The sequence below is a fragment of the Saccharomyces paradoxus genome, chromosome V, assembly GCF_002079055.1.
Source record: "Saccharomyces paradoxus chromosome V, complete sequence".
In the NCBI taxonomy this organism is placed as follows: Eukaryota; Fungi; Ascomycota; class Saccharomycetes; order Saccharomycetales; family Saccharomycetaceae; genus Saccharomyces; species Saccharomyces paradoxus.
Window position 1 is genome coordinate 176,198 of NC_047491.1, and position 13,149 is coordinate 189,346.

General features: G+C 40.0%; 6 protein-coding genes across 6 annotated transcripts; 4 read left to right on the plus strand and 2 right to left on the minus strand.

Annotated features, from left to right (window-relative positions):
• Positions 1 to 157: 157 nt before the first annotated feature.
• On the plus strand, positions 158 to 3,595 carry PRP22 (DEAH-box ATP-dependent RNA helicase PRP22; the record flags this gene model as incomplete). The annotated part of the gene is made up of 1 exon (XM_033909935.1): positions 158 to 3,595. The coding sequence occupies one exon, from the start codon at positions 158 to 160 to the stop codon at positions 3,593 to 3,595; it is 3,438 nt and encodes a 1,145-aa protein (XP_033765826.1).
• Positions 3,596 to 3,924: 329 nt separating this feature from the next.
• On the plus strand, positions 3,925 to 5,544 carry HEM14 (oxygen-dependent protoporphyrinogen oxidase; the record flags this gene model as incomplete). Its single annotated transcript, XM_033909936.1, has 1 exon — positions 3,925 to 5,544. The coding sequence occupies one exon, from the start codon at positions 3,925 to 3,927 to the stop codon at positions 5,542 to 5,544; it is 1,620 nt and encodes a 539-aa protein (XP_033765827.1).
• A 320-nt stretch (positions 5,545 to 5,864) lies between these two features.
• FAA2 (medium-chain fatty acid-CoA ligase FAA2) lies at positions 5,865 to 8,099 on the plus strand (the record flags this gene model as incomplete). The annotated part of the gene is made up of 1 exon (XM_033909937.1): positions 5,865 to 8,099. The coding sequence occupies one exon, from the start codon at positions 5,865 to 5,867 to the stop codon at positions 8,097 to 8,099; it is 2,235 nt and encodes a 744-aa protein (XP_033765828.1).
• Positions 8,100 to 8,669: 570 nt separating this feature from the next.
• BIM1 (microtubule-binding protein BIM1) lies at positions 8,670 to 9,794 on the plus strand (the record flags this gene model as incomplete). Its single annotated transcript, XM_033909938.1, has 1 exon — positions 8,670 to 9,794. The coding sequence occupies one exon, from the start codon at positions 8,670 to 8,672 to the stop codon at positions 9,792 to 9,794; it is 1,125 nt and encodes a 374-aa protein (XP_033765829.1).
• A 189-nt stretch (positions 9,795 to 9,983) lies between these two features.
• On the minus strand, positions 9,984 to 12,263 carry AFG3 (AAA family ATPase AFG3; the record flags this gene model as incomplete). Its single annotated transcript, XM_033909939.1, has 1 exon — positions 9,984 to 12,263. The coding sequence occupies one exon, from the start codon at positions 12,261 to 12,263 to the stop codon at positions 9,984 to 9,986; it is 2,280 nt and encodes a 759-aa protein (XP_033765830.1).
• Positions 12,264 to 12,430: 167 nt separating this feature from the next.
• SPC25 (kinetochore-associated Ndc80 complex subunit SPC25) lies at positions 12,431 to 13,096 on the minus strand (the record flags this gene model as incomplete). The annotated part of the gene is made up of 1 exon (XM_033909940.1): positions 12,431 to 13,096. One exon carries the CDS (start codon positions 13,094 to 13,096, stop codon positions 12,431 to 12,433), a length of 666 nt encoding a protein of 221 aa, XP_033765831.1.
• Positions 13,097 to 13,149: the final 53 nt, after the last annotated feature.

The window sequence follows — 13,149 nt, forward strand, 5'->3', positions numbered from 1 at the left end:
TATAACCATATTTTGAAGAAACAATCGAAGGATACATAAAGATAGCCCTTCGAGATGGTTTATTATTAGTTCAAATGCTGTCACTTCCCTGTGTTTATACGTTGTATTGTGCAGGACGGACATAGTCTTCAACAAAAGAAACACCGAGATAACTGGAATGTCTGATATATCGAAACTAATAGGAGCTGTGGTGGGATCTGATGACCCCGTGATCATTGAATTTGTACTGAACATTATAAATAAGTCCGCCAATTTGCAAGAGTTTATACAAAATATCCAAAAATTGGATGCCGGCATATCCTACGAGGACAGTACCAAGATGTATGATGCATTCTCAGGAAAGCAGGAAAAAGAAAAAATACGAAGTACAGTTATAGATCCACCGTTAAGTCAAAAAGTTCATCAAGTGCTGAAAGATGACGTTAATTTGGATGACCCTGTTGTGACTGAATTTGTTCTTAGCATTTTGAATAAATCTAAATCAATAACTGAGTTCCAGGGACAACTGAATTCGATGCAAAGCGGACTCGATAATGAAACAATCTTCAAAATATATCAAATTGCATCACCACCAGTAATAAAAGAAGAAGCTTCTGTTTTTCCAAGCACTAAGATCCCAATTAAGATAGAAGAAATCCGGGAAGAAACACAAAGAATAGAAAGTTTAGACCCTAGCCCTGTCCTTCATAAAGTTTATGAAGGTAGAGTGAGAAACATAACTTCTTTTGGCTGTTTTGTCCAAATTTTTGGGACACAGATGAAGAACTGCGATGGTTTAGTTCATATTTCAGAAATTTCAGAACAAAGAACATTGGATCCACACGATGTTGTGAAACAAGGCCAACACGTATTTGTCGAAGTGATAAAAATTCAAAATAATAGAAAAATATCGCTCTCGATGAAAAATGTTGATCAACATAGTGGAGAAACCAGCAAAACAAATAATGAAAGCGTCGAAGATAGAGGTAGATCCAGGGACACTCAAACAAGCAGGAAAATGAAAAATAAAATTAAAAGGCGCGCATTGACTTCACCGGAAAGATGGGAAATTCGGCAACTCATTGCTAGTGGTGCTGCTTCCATTGATGATTATCCCGAATTGAAAGATGAAATACCCATAAACACTTCCTATTTGACCGCAAAAAGGGAAGAGGGTAGTATCATCAACACTGAGACAGAGAACGTGGACTCAAAACCGAAAGAAGAACAAGAAAAAAATGAGACGGATGAAATTGATGTTGAGCTAAATACAGATGATGGGCCCAAGTTTTTAAAGGATCAGCAAGTCAAGGGGGCCAAGAAATATGAAATGCCTAAAATTACGAAAGTTCACAGAGGATTTATGAATCGTTCAGCAATGAACGGCTCAAATGCAATAAGAGATCACAGAGAAGAAAAATTAAGGAAAAAGAGAGAGATTGAACAACAAATTAGGAAGCAACAAGCATTCGATGATCCCACGAAGAACAGAAAGGATTCCAGGAACGAAATTCAAACGTTGAGAAATAAGCTGGTCGTTACCGAATGGGAAAGAAACAGGATGAATGAACCTATCTCATACGGCAAAAGAACTTCCATGCCAATCAGTGTACAGCGTCAAACTTTGCCTGTATATGCGATGAGATCAGAATTGATGCGCGCTGTGCGTGAAAATCAATTTTTGGTCATTGTTGGTGAGACAGGCTCGGGTAAAACCACTCAGATTACTCAATACTTAGATGAAGAAGGGTTTAGTAACTATGGGATGATCGGATGTACCCAACCTCGTAGGGTTGCTGCTGTGTCTGTTGCTAAAAGGGTAGCTGAAGAAGTTGGCTGCAAAGTTGGCCATGACGTTGGTTATACTATTAGGTTCGAAGATGTCACTAGCCCGAATACCAGAATAAAATATATGACTGATGGTATGTTACAAAGAGAGGCGTTGTTAGATCCTGAGATGTCAAAATATTCTGTTATCATGTTAGATGAGGCTCACGAAAGAACCGTGGCAACTGATGTTTTATTTGCATTGTTGAAGAAAGCGGCCATTAAAAGGCCAGAGTTAAAAGTAATAGTCACATCCGCCACTTTGAACTCTGCTAAATTTTCTGAATATTTCTTAAATTGTCCAATTATTAATATACCTGGTAAGACGTTTCCCGTGGAGGTGCTCTACTCACAGACGCCCCAAATGGATTATATAGAGGCAGCTTTGGATTGTGTAATCGACATCCATATTAATGAAGGGCCAGGTGATATTTTAGTCTTTCTGACCGGACAGGAAGAAATAGACTCATGCTGTGAAATTTTATATGATAGGGTAAAAACTTTGGGTGATAGCATTGGCGAATTACTGATTTTACCTGTTTATTCTGCTTTACCAAGTGAAATCCAATCGAAAATTTTTGAACCCACTCCAAAGGGCAGTAGAAAAGTTGTATTTGCTACAAATATTGCAGAAACTTCCATCACTATTGATGGCATTTATTATGTCGTAGACCCTGGATTTGCAAAAATCAACATTTATAATGCTAGAGCAGGTATCGAGCAGTTGATAGTGTCTCCAATCTCTCAAGCACAGGCAAATCAAAGAAAAGGTAGGGCGGGGAGAACAGGTCCTGGGAAATGCTATCGACTCTATACAGAATCCGCATTTTACAATGAAATGTTAGAAAACACGGTTCCAGAAATTCAAAGACAAAATCTTTCTCATACTATTTTAATGCTAAAGGCCATGGGAATTAATGATTTATTGAAATTTGACTTCATGGACCCACCGCCCAAAAATTTAATGCTTAACGCGCTGACAGAATTATACCACTTACAATCACTGGATGACGAGGGAAAATTAACAAAACTAGGTAAAGAGATGTCATTGTTTCCAATGGATCCCACTCTATCACGCTCCTTATTATCATCTGTTGATAAACAGTGTTCCGATGAAATTGTTACTATAATTTCAATGTTGTCAGTACAGAACGTTTTCTATCGTCCGAAAGATAAGCAATTGGAAGCCGATAACAAGAAGGCAAAGTTCCATCACCCATATGGTGACCATTTAACATTATTGAACGTTTACACTAGATGGAAACAGGCAAATTACTCAGAACAGTATTGCAAAACAAACTTTTTGCACTTTAGGCATTTGAAAAGAGCCAGAGATGTTAAAAGCCAAATCAGCATGATATTTAAGAAAATGGGACTAAGGTTGATAAGCTGTCATAGTGATCCTGATTTAGTTCGTAAAACATTTGTATCGGGGTTCTTCATGAATGCTGCAAAGCGAGACTCACAGGTGGGTTATAAAACCATCAATGGTGGTACAGAGGTTGGGATACATCCTTCGAGTTCATTGTACGGAAAAGAGTATGAATACGTGATATACCATAGTATTGTACTAACTAGCCGGGAATACATGTCACAGGTAACAAGCATTGAGCCCCAATGGCTCCTGGAAGTAGCACCTCATTTTTATAAAGCTGGAGATGCTGAAAGTCAATCTAGGAAGAGAGCAAAAATCATTCCATTGCATAATAAATTTGCCAAGGATCAAAATTCATGGAGACTGAGCTCAATAAGACAGTCAAGGGAAAGGGCATTAGGTATCAAGAGATAATATCGTAGCTTTTTATGCATCTATAATTATTGAATTTTTATAGACCTATATTCATTCTTCGGTAAATTGATTATCAATTTTTCCTTCTTCGAGGATTTTATGTGAAAAGTTATAGAGTAATGCTGACCGTTATTTAATTAAAAGCTGCCATTACTCGTTTAGTTGCAAAACGCCTTTCATCTTGCCTTCGACATTTTGTTGCTTCGGAGTCGCGGAGTATTTAAAAAAGAAAAAGAATAATAGAGAGAACAATAGAGAGATCCGCGAAGGATACCAATTCAATCCTATCGAGGAAGGTACAATTGGGAACGCGGGAAAGAGCTCGAATAATGCTATTACCATTAACAAAGCTAAAACCGAGAGCGAAAGTTGCTGTTGTAGGAGGAGGCGTTTCAGGACTATGTTTTACGTATTTTTTAAGCAAGTTAAGACCAGATGTTGAAATCACACTGTTCGAATCACAGAATAGAACCGGGGGTTGGATATATTCTTGTACTACAAAAGACATGAGCGGGAAGCCAATTATGGTAGAGAAGGGACCCAGAACATTGAGGGGCGTATCAGACGGTACTGTTCTGATTATGGATACCCTTAGAGACTTGGGCAAAGAAGCTGTTGTCCAAAGGATTGATAAAGGTTGTATTGCAGACAGAAAGTTTCTGCTAGATCCTAGTGATAGACTGGTACAGGTTCCTGACTCCATATCGACAACAATTAAATTTCTTCTGAATCCGTTGGGAAAAGGACTTATTACAGGTATGATGGGAGAATGGTTCAGGAAGAAATCGCCACATCCTGGCGAAGACGAAAGCGTTGAATCCATTTGTTATAGAAGGTTTGGCAATAACTACATATCAAACAATATGATCAGTGCCTTACTAAGAGGTATTTATGGAGATGATGTTGCCCTACTAAGCGCGAAGAGGACGTTTAAGAAAATATATTACAACGAACTTAAGCATGGATCGAATACGCAAGCTATGATTGATAATATACGTGAAAAGTCTAAAAGTAAAAAAACGAAGAGTCTTCATCAGTCTCTAACCGGCTGTCTTAGCGATTACTCAAATGCGCTTGGAAAGGATAAGTCAAAGTTATTAGACTTATCAAACACACTAAAGAAATATCCCATGTTAGGCCTCGCTGGAGGTTTGGAAACATTTCCCAAGATAGTCAGAAATGCTTTGAACGAGTTTAGCAACGTCAAAATAATTACTGGTAATGCGGTGACGCAAATAATGGAGCGCCCTGCTAATGAAACGACAATCGGATTGAGAGTGAAGTCTGGCGACAAATACGAAGGATTCGACCATTTAAGGCTTACAATAACACCACCAAACATCGCTAAGTTGCTACCGAAGGATAAGAATCCATTATCCAAGTTGTTAGATGAGATCCAATCAAACACAATAATTTTGGTTAATTATTATTTGCCAAATAAAGATGTACTGGATGCCGATCTGCATGGATTTGGATACTTGGTGCCCAAATCTAATAAGAATCCAGGAAAACTGCTTGGTGTAATTTTTGATTCTGTTATCGAAAGAAATTTCAAACCACTTTTTGACAAGTTCTCTGCAAACCCGAACGCCCTCAAGAAATACACAAAAGTGACTGCGATGATAGGCGGTTGCATGCTGAACGAACATGGTGTGCCTGTAGTACCATCTAAGGAAGTAACCATCAGTGCAGTCAAAGATGCGCTGAACCATCACCTCGGTATCAGCAACAAGGACCTGGAAGCCGGTCAATGGGAATTCACTATCGCTGATAAATGCCTACCAAGATTTCATGTAGGTTACGACGCATGGCAAGATAAGGCTGAAAGGAAGTTTCAAGAAACCTATGGCCAAACAGTTTCACTGGGTGGAATGGGGTTCTCTAGAAGTCCCGGTGTCCCCGACGTTATTGTAGACGGCTTTAAAGACGCCTTACAACTCAGCAAATAAGTACTTATATATAGTTGGCTTTAGCAAACAACTTTTTATTGATAAATGAGGCAGTTATCAGTTAATAAGAAAAGTAGTTAGCATCAAAAGACGATATTTAAATCAGCCAACTTTTTTAAGACAGCCTACGGGCCGTCAGAGTTTAACGCCGAGCCGCCGATGATGGGTTGGAGTCAAAACGAGAAAAGCTTGACATTAATTGGGGGGGTAGATTAAGCGATGATGGGTTGGAGCTATATAAAGCACAGGAGACCCATGGCTAAGAGGAATGGAGAGATGTAGATTACAGAAAATAAATAAGAACAAGCGAGTTTTGAAATATGCCCGCTCCAGATTATGCTCTTACCGATTTGATTGAATCGGATCCTCGTTTTGAAAGCTTGAAAACAAGGTTAGCTGGTTACACCAAGGGCTCTGATGAATACATTGAGGAGCTATACTCCCAATTACCATTGACTAGCTACCCAAGGTATAAAACCTTTTTGAAGAAACAAGCGGTTGCGATTTCAAATTCGGATAATGAGTCTGGCTTTAGCCCAATTTACAGGAGTTCCCTTTCCTCTGAAAATCTGATCAGCTGTGTTGATAAAAATTTAAGGACCGCGTACGACCACTTCATGTTTTCTGCTAGGAGGTGGCCTCAACGTGACTGCTTAGGTTCAAGGCCAATTGATAAAGCTACAGGTACCTGGGAGGAAACATACCGTTTTGAGCCGTATTCCACAGTATCTAAAAGATGTCATAATATCGGAAGTGGTATATTGTCCTTGGTAAACACGAAAAGGAAACGCCCTTTGGAAGCCAATGACTTTGTTGTTGCTATCCTGTCACACAACAATCCTGAATGGATCCTGACAGATTTGGCCTGTCAAGCGTATTCTCTAACCAATACGGCTTTGTACGAAACGCTAGGTCCAAAAACCTCCGAGTACATTTTAAATTTAACCGAAGCCCCCATTCTTATTTTTGCGAAATCCAATATGTATCATGTTTTGAAGATGCTACCTGATATGAAATTTGTCAATACTCTAGTTTGTATGGACGAACTAACTAATACTGAGCTTAATGTGCTAAACGAATCACTGCTACCCATCAAGTGTAACTCTTTAAATGAAAGAATCACTTTTTTTTCACTGGAGCAAGTAGAGCAAGTTGGTCGCTTTAATGAAATTCCTGCAATTCCGCCTACACCAGATTCCTTGTATACTATTTCGTTTACTTCTGGTACCACGGGTTTACCTAAAGGTGTAGAAATGTCTCACAGAAATATTGCGTCTGGGATAGCATTTGCTTTTTCCACTTTTAGAGTACCGCCAGATGAAAGAAACCAACAATTGCATGATATGTGTTTTCTGCCATTGGCTCATATTTTTGAAAGAATGGTTATTGCCTATGATCTAGCCATCGGGTTTGGGATAGGCTTTTTGCATAGACCGGACCCAACTGTATTGGTGGAGGATTTGAAGATCTTGAAACCTTATGCAATTGCTTTGGTTCCTAGAATATTGACACGGTTCGAAGCAGGTATAAAGAATGCTTTGGATAAATCTGCTGTACAGAGAAATGTGGCAAATACTATATTGGATTCCAAGTCAGCCAGATTTACTGCGAAAGGTGGTCCAGATAAATCGATTATGAACTTTCTAGTTTACCATCGCGTACTGATTGATAAAATTAGAGACTCTTTAGGTTTGTCCAATAACTCATTTATAATTACCGGATCTGCCCCCATATCTAAGGACACGTTGCTTTTTTTAAGGAGTGCCTTGGATATTGGTATAAGGCAAGGCTACGGCTTAACCGAAACTTTTGCTGGTGTCTGTTTGAGCGAACCATTTGAAAAAGATGTTGGATCATGTGGTGCCATAGGTATTTCCGCAGAATGTAGATTGAAGTCTGTCCCAGAAATGGGTTACCATGCCGACAAGGATTTAAGAGGTGAGCTACAGGTTCGTGGTCCACAGGTTTTTGAAAGGTATTTCAAAAATGCAGATGAAACTTCAAAAGCTATTGATCAAGATGGTTGGTTTTCTACCGGAGATGTTGCATTTATCGACGGGAAAGGCCGTATCAACGTCATTGATCGAGTCAAGAACTTTTTCAAGTTAGCACACGGCGAATACATTGCTCCAGAGAAAATTGAAAACATTTATTTATCATCATGTCCTTATATCACGCAAATATTTGTTTTTGGGGATCCTTTAAAGACATTTTTAGTTGGGATTGTTGGTGTTGATGTTGATGCGGCCCAACCAATTTTGGCTACAAAGCACCCAGAGGTGAAAACATGGACTAAGGAAGTGCTAGTAGAAAACCTAAACCGTAATACAAAGCTAAAGAAGGAATTTTTAAACAAAATCAATAAATGCATCGATGGGCTACAAGGATTTGAAAAATTGCACAACATCAAAGTTGGACTTGACCCTTTAACTCTCGAGGACGATGTTGTTACGCCAACTTTTAAAATAAAGCGTGCTAAAGCCTCAAAATTTTTCAAAGTTACATTAGACCAGCTATATGACGAAGGCTCATTAATCAAGGCAGAAAAACTTTAGGTACTTATGACGATTTGAGACACATTTTAAAATAAAAAAAGGATTTTTCACGTAAGAATATTTCTATGCACACCATACTGTAACTGAAAGACAGTTTATATTTTTATATGTATACATACATAGTGGACTGCTTATTGTGTGTATTATAATTAACAGTAAGTATAAACTGGTTTTCGCTACTGCAGTACATAAGACTAGTGGTTTGAAAGAATTATAAGAATAAAGACATACATACATATTTTCAACTATTTATACCGCCAAATATTTTTCTTTGATTTTTTTGGAACTTTCTTATAGTATGAGGTTCAATTAGTAAAAGTGGTACACTCTATTTTGAATCAGCGGCGTAGATACCGCTGTTCCATAAAGCACTAGATATGGCTGGTCCACCTAGTGGAGTACCATGGGGCACTGGTGACCATTCTGATAACTTGGCTTGGTGCAATACCGGCAAACAGGGTAGAAAACGGCTGAGTTTACAATATGAATTTAAAGAATGCAAAAATGTAAGGTGATCTTGTACTGATGTTCTTCGTAACGCGTCTACGCGTTGAAGAAGTTATTAGTCAAATGGCGAAAAAAACACTTGAAACAGGTCAAAAAATCTTGAAGACAGGTACAAAAGAAAGGACAACATTCCACCAAATCAGGTACGAAGCAATGAGTGCGGGTATCGGAGAATCACGTACAGAGTTGCTTACATGGCTGAATGGGCTCCTTAACTTGAATTACAAAAAAATCGAGGAATGTGGGACGGGAGCAGCATATTGCCAAATAATGGATTCAATTTATGGAGATTTGCCCATGAACAGAGTAAAGTTCAATGCCACGGCAGAATATGAGTTTCAAACGAACTATAAAATTTTACAGAGTTGCTTTAGTAGACATGGAATCGAGAAAACAGTGTACGTTGATAAATTAATCAGATGTAAATTTCAAGATAATTTAGAGTTCTTGCAATGGTTGAAAAAACACTGGATTCGACATAAAGATGAAAGCGTGTATGATCCAGATGCAAGACGTAAGTATCGTCCCATTATAACGAATAATAGCGCAATCAAAACCCGTACAGTATCCAATCCTACCACCGCAAAAAGGTCATCAAGCACAGGGACAGGCAGCGCCGTACCAGGAGGATTAACAACAAGACATTCTTCACTGGGAATAAACAGCAGCAGAAAAACCAGTGTCACACAAGGTCAGCTGGTAGCAATACAAGCGGAATTATCCAAATCTCAGGAAACAATTGGTTCATTGAATGAAGAGATAGAACAGTACAAAGGAACAGTAAGCACTCTAGAGATTGAAAGGGAATTTTACTTCAACAAACTGCGTGACATAGAGATCCTCGTCCACACTACACAAGATCTAATAAATGAAGGTGTTTATAAATTCAATGATGAGACCATCACCGGCCACGGTAATGGCAATGGGGGAGCACTATTAAGATTCGTAAAAAAGGTGGAAAGCATTTTGTATGCTACTGCGGAAGGATTTGAAATGAATGATGATGAGGATGAATTGGGTGGTAAAAATGTGGGTGAACATGGAACTGTACCGAACGAGGGCGGCTATGAAAATATCAATGGCAGTGTCAATGGTGACGAGGGTAGTAACCATGATGTGATAATGCAGAATGACGGAAGTAACGTTGGCATGAGCAATAATTTAATTATCGACGAGGAAACCTTTTGAGTCGAACAAAAAAACAGTATTGTTTTCGAATATGTATTATTTTTTTTATTTTTTTTATTACTCGTTATCAATATATATATATATACACGTATATTATTACTAAAAGAATGAGAAAATAAGATAGGACCTCTGGAAGAGATAAAATAGAAATGTAAAATAATGTGGGGAAACTACTGTTTCATTTCCCCTTTAATTTGTTGCCGCAGGTGCCGCAGGTGGTTCATTATTGTTCTTTGGATCTAAGTATTTTTCAAAAGCCTCGTTTCTTTCCTTGAATGGCCTTGGACCTAATAATCTAATCATGTCTTCTCTAGTGATTGCTTCCTTACGTAGCAATTCTTTAGCGACGAGATCGACTTTGTCCAAATTTTTGGTTAGCAATTCTGTACAAGCTCGGTGAGCATCATCTACTATGGATTTAACTTCCAAATCAATGGTTCTTGCCGTTTTATTGCTGAAGGGTTTATTAACTTTAAAATTTCCATCATTTTGGTCAAATGATAGGTAGCCAATCTTGGGTGACATTCCTAGAGATGTGACCATTGCATTTGCCATCTGTGTGACTTTTTTGAAATCGTCATGAGCACCACTAGTCACCGATGGGAAATGCAGCTCTTCAGAAACACGACCACCAAGGGCCATGATCATTCTATGTTTGAATTGTTCCTCGGATATCAAGTATTGGTCTGGTGGTAGGTATTGAGCATAACCTAAAGCACCTTGACCACGCGGAATAATGCTTACTTTCAAAAGTGGGTCAGCATATTTTAGAAACCAACCACAAACAGCATGGCCTGCCTCATGATAGGCCACAGACCTTTTCTCCTCTTTAGAAAGGACTCTTGTCTTTTTTTCCAGTCCAGCAATGACTCTTTCAATGGCTTGTTCAAAATGATGGATAGTGATATATGGGTCATTATGTCTGGCAGCGATCAATGCAGCTTCGTTACAAGCATTAGCAATATCTGCACCAGTGAAGCCTGGAGTAAGCGTAGCCAATTTCCCGGAAAGATTATTCATGTCATCTGTAAGAAGAGGATCTAGATTCAGTCTTTTCATATGAACTAAATATATTTGTTGCCTACCATTGACATCGGGAGAGTCAATTTGGATATGTCTATCGAATCTTCCGGGCCTCATTAAAGCATTATCCAGCACATCGGGCCTATTTGTGCCCGCAAGAACGACGACTTGATCGGAAGTAGTAAAACCGTCCATTTCCACTAATAATTGATTCAACGTAGCCTCCCTTTCATCGTTAGCGCCACCAAGGGCGCCGCCTTTGCCTCTTTCTTTACCAATAGCGTCGATTTCATCTATAAAGATAATGGAGGGGGCCATAGATCTTGCTTGGGTGAACAAGTCTCTTACACGAGAAGCACCCACCCCAACAAACATTTCGACGAACTCAGAACCTGACACAGACAAGAAAGGAACGTTTGCCTCACCCGCGGTCGCCTTGGCCAAAAGGGTCTTACCGGTACCTGGAGGTCCAGAAAGAATAGCACCTCGTGGAATCTTGGCACCCAGTTTAGTGTACTTAGCTGGATTTTTCAGAAAGTGGACAAATTCCATAATTTCCTGCTTAGCTTCATCACAGCCGGCGACATTCTTAAATGAAATTTTAATGTCTGTTTCCTTATTGAACAGCTTTGCTCTCGATTTGCCTACATTAAACATGCCTCCGAGGCCCCCACCACCACTGCCATTTGCATTGGGCGGCGAACTATTTATTTTCCTCGTAATAAAGTAGAGGCCACCAAGCAAGATGATAGTGGGCAGGAAGGGGAACAAAAATGTGAAGGGAGATGACCTCTCAATGTATTTGATGGGAATTCGGTCACGAGGCGGGATGTTCAAGAGGTCCTGGATCTGGTCCATCTGCTCCTCAAAAATATCCACTGAACCAATGGTGAACGAGACAACTTGCTTTGTATTAACTAATTCGGCCTCTACGAGAAACTTATTAACGACGTAGATCTTGGACACAAGTCCCTTTTCCAAGTACTTTGTTTTGAAATCCTGGAAAGTCAAGACGCGATTAGAGTCGTCTCCTGAGTTGCTACTAGAAGGTGTCAGTAAAGTAAATATGATTGTGAATCCGATGGTCAAAAACATCGTATTTGCAAATTCCTTAGATTTAAAGTATTCTGATAACGAATTAAACTCATTTTTCTTGTCTTTTCCGTCCTTCCCATTATTATCTTTATTGCCATTGTTTTGGCCCTCGTCGTCTTTATTTGGCCTACTTTCATTGGACCTCGTCCATGAGACATGGAAAGCACGTATTTGAGTAGAACGGTATATTGTGTTGCTGGTTGCCAGACCAGATAACGTCTGCAAGCGCTGGTGGACTGGCATGCGTGGGCGAAGCACCGGACTCATGTTTGATAAGCGGCTAGTTTTGCCAAACGCGAGTGATGTCCATGAGCGTGGCGTACCCCTTGCATATCGTTGCCACATCATCATTACTTAGTATATTATAGGTAAGTAGACGATACACTTACTTAGAAACCGCGCAATCTTCTTAGAAAGTAGAATGTGTCCTTGAAAGTTGTGTATATACAATATGAACCAGTCTATTTCTCGTCTAGAACATAGGGCTATAGTAAACTGCATAGATACGTATGAAGGCGTTATAAAGATTCTAGTAACATATCGCGTACCACGATTAGAAATGCCGCGAGGTCGCCCTCGACGGCAAGCACGTGCTCAAGTGTTGCCCGGTTTTCAACACTTAGCTCCGGGTGAGATTCTCCAACCACGTGATCTCCGTGCATCGCGATCTCAATCCAGCAATGCTCATCATCACCGAATACGAAACGTACGTCGTGCACATCACTGGATCCGGGTACCACTCGAAGTTGCAACAGCCGTTCGTACAGTGCGACCTCTGCTGCATCATTACCCGACTGCGCAGCCCAACGTGCGCGTAATTGGTTACACTCTTCACCACGCTGTTGCAGCAGCGAGTCCAGCTCGCGCGATTGAGCTGCCAGGGTCGATTGTCGTCTAGATAACTCACATTCACGCTCGTGGTAGCTTCTCCATTGCTCTCTGGTAGTGTTTGTAGCTTGTTGGGCTGCATGTATCTGTTGCTGCAGAGCGGTGCGCTGAGTGGCAAGCCGTTGCAGTTCATCTATGAGGTGTTGATGTTGGTTATATAATTGACGCATTTCCGCTTGGAACTGTTGCAGCTGCTGGCGCGCATGGTTTTGCTGACGTGCCAGTACCTGGGCCACGTCCTTTTGGAACACATCCATTCGGTGCTCAAGATCCGAAAACGCGTCTATACTGGCCATTCTTGTATGTGTATGTGTATAAGCGGTTTTTCAATTGAATCGGCTTGGCCTGC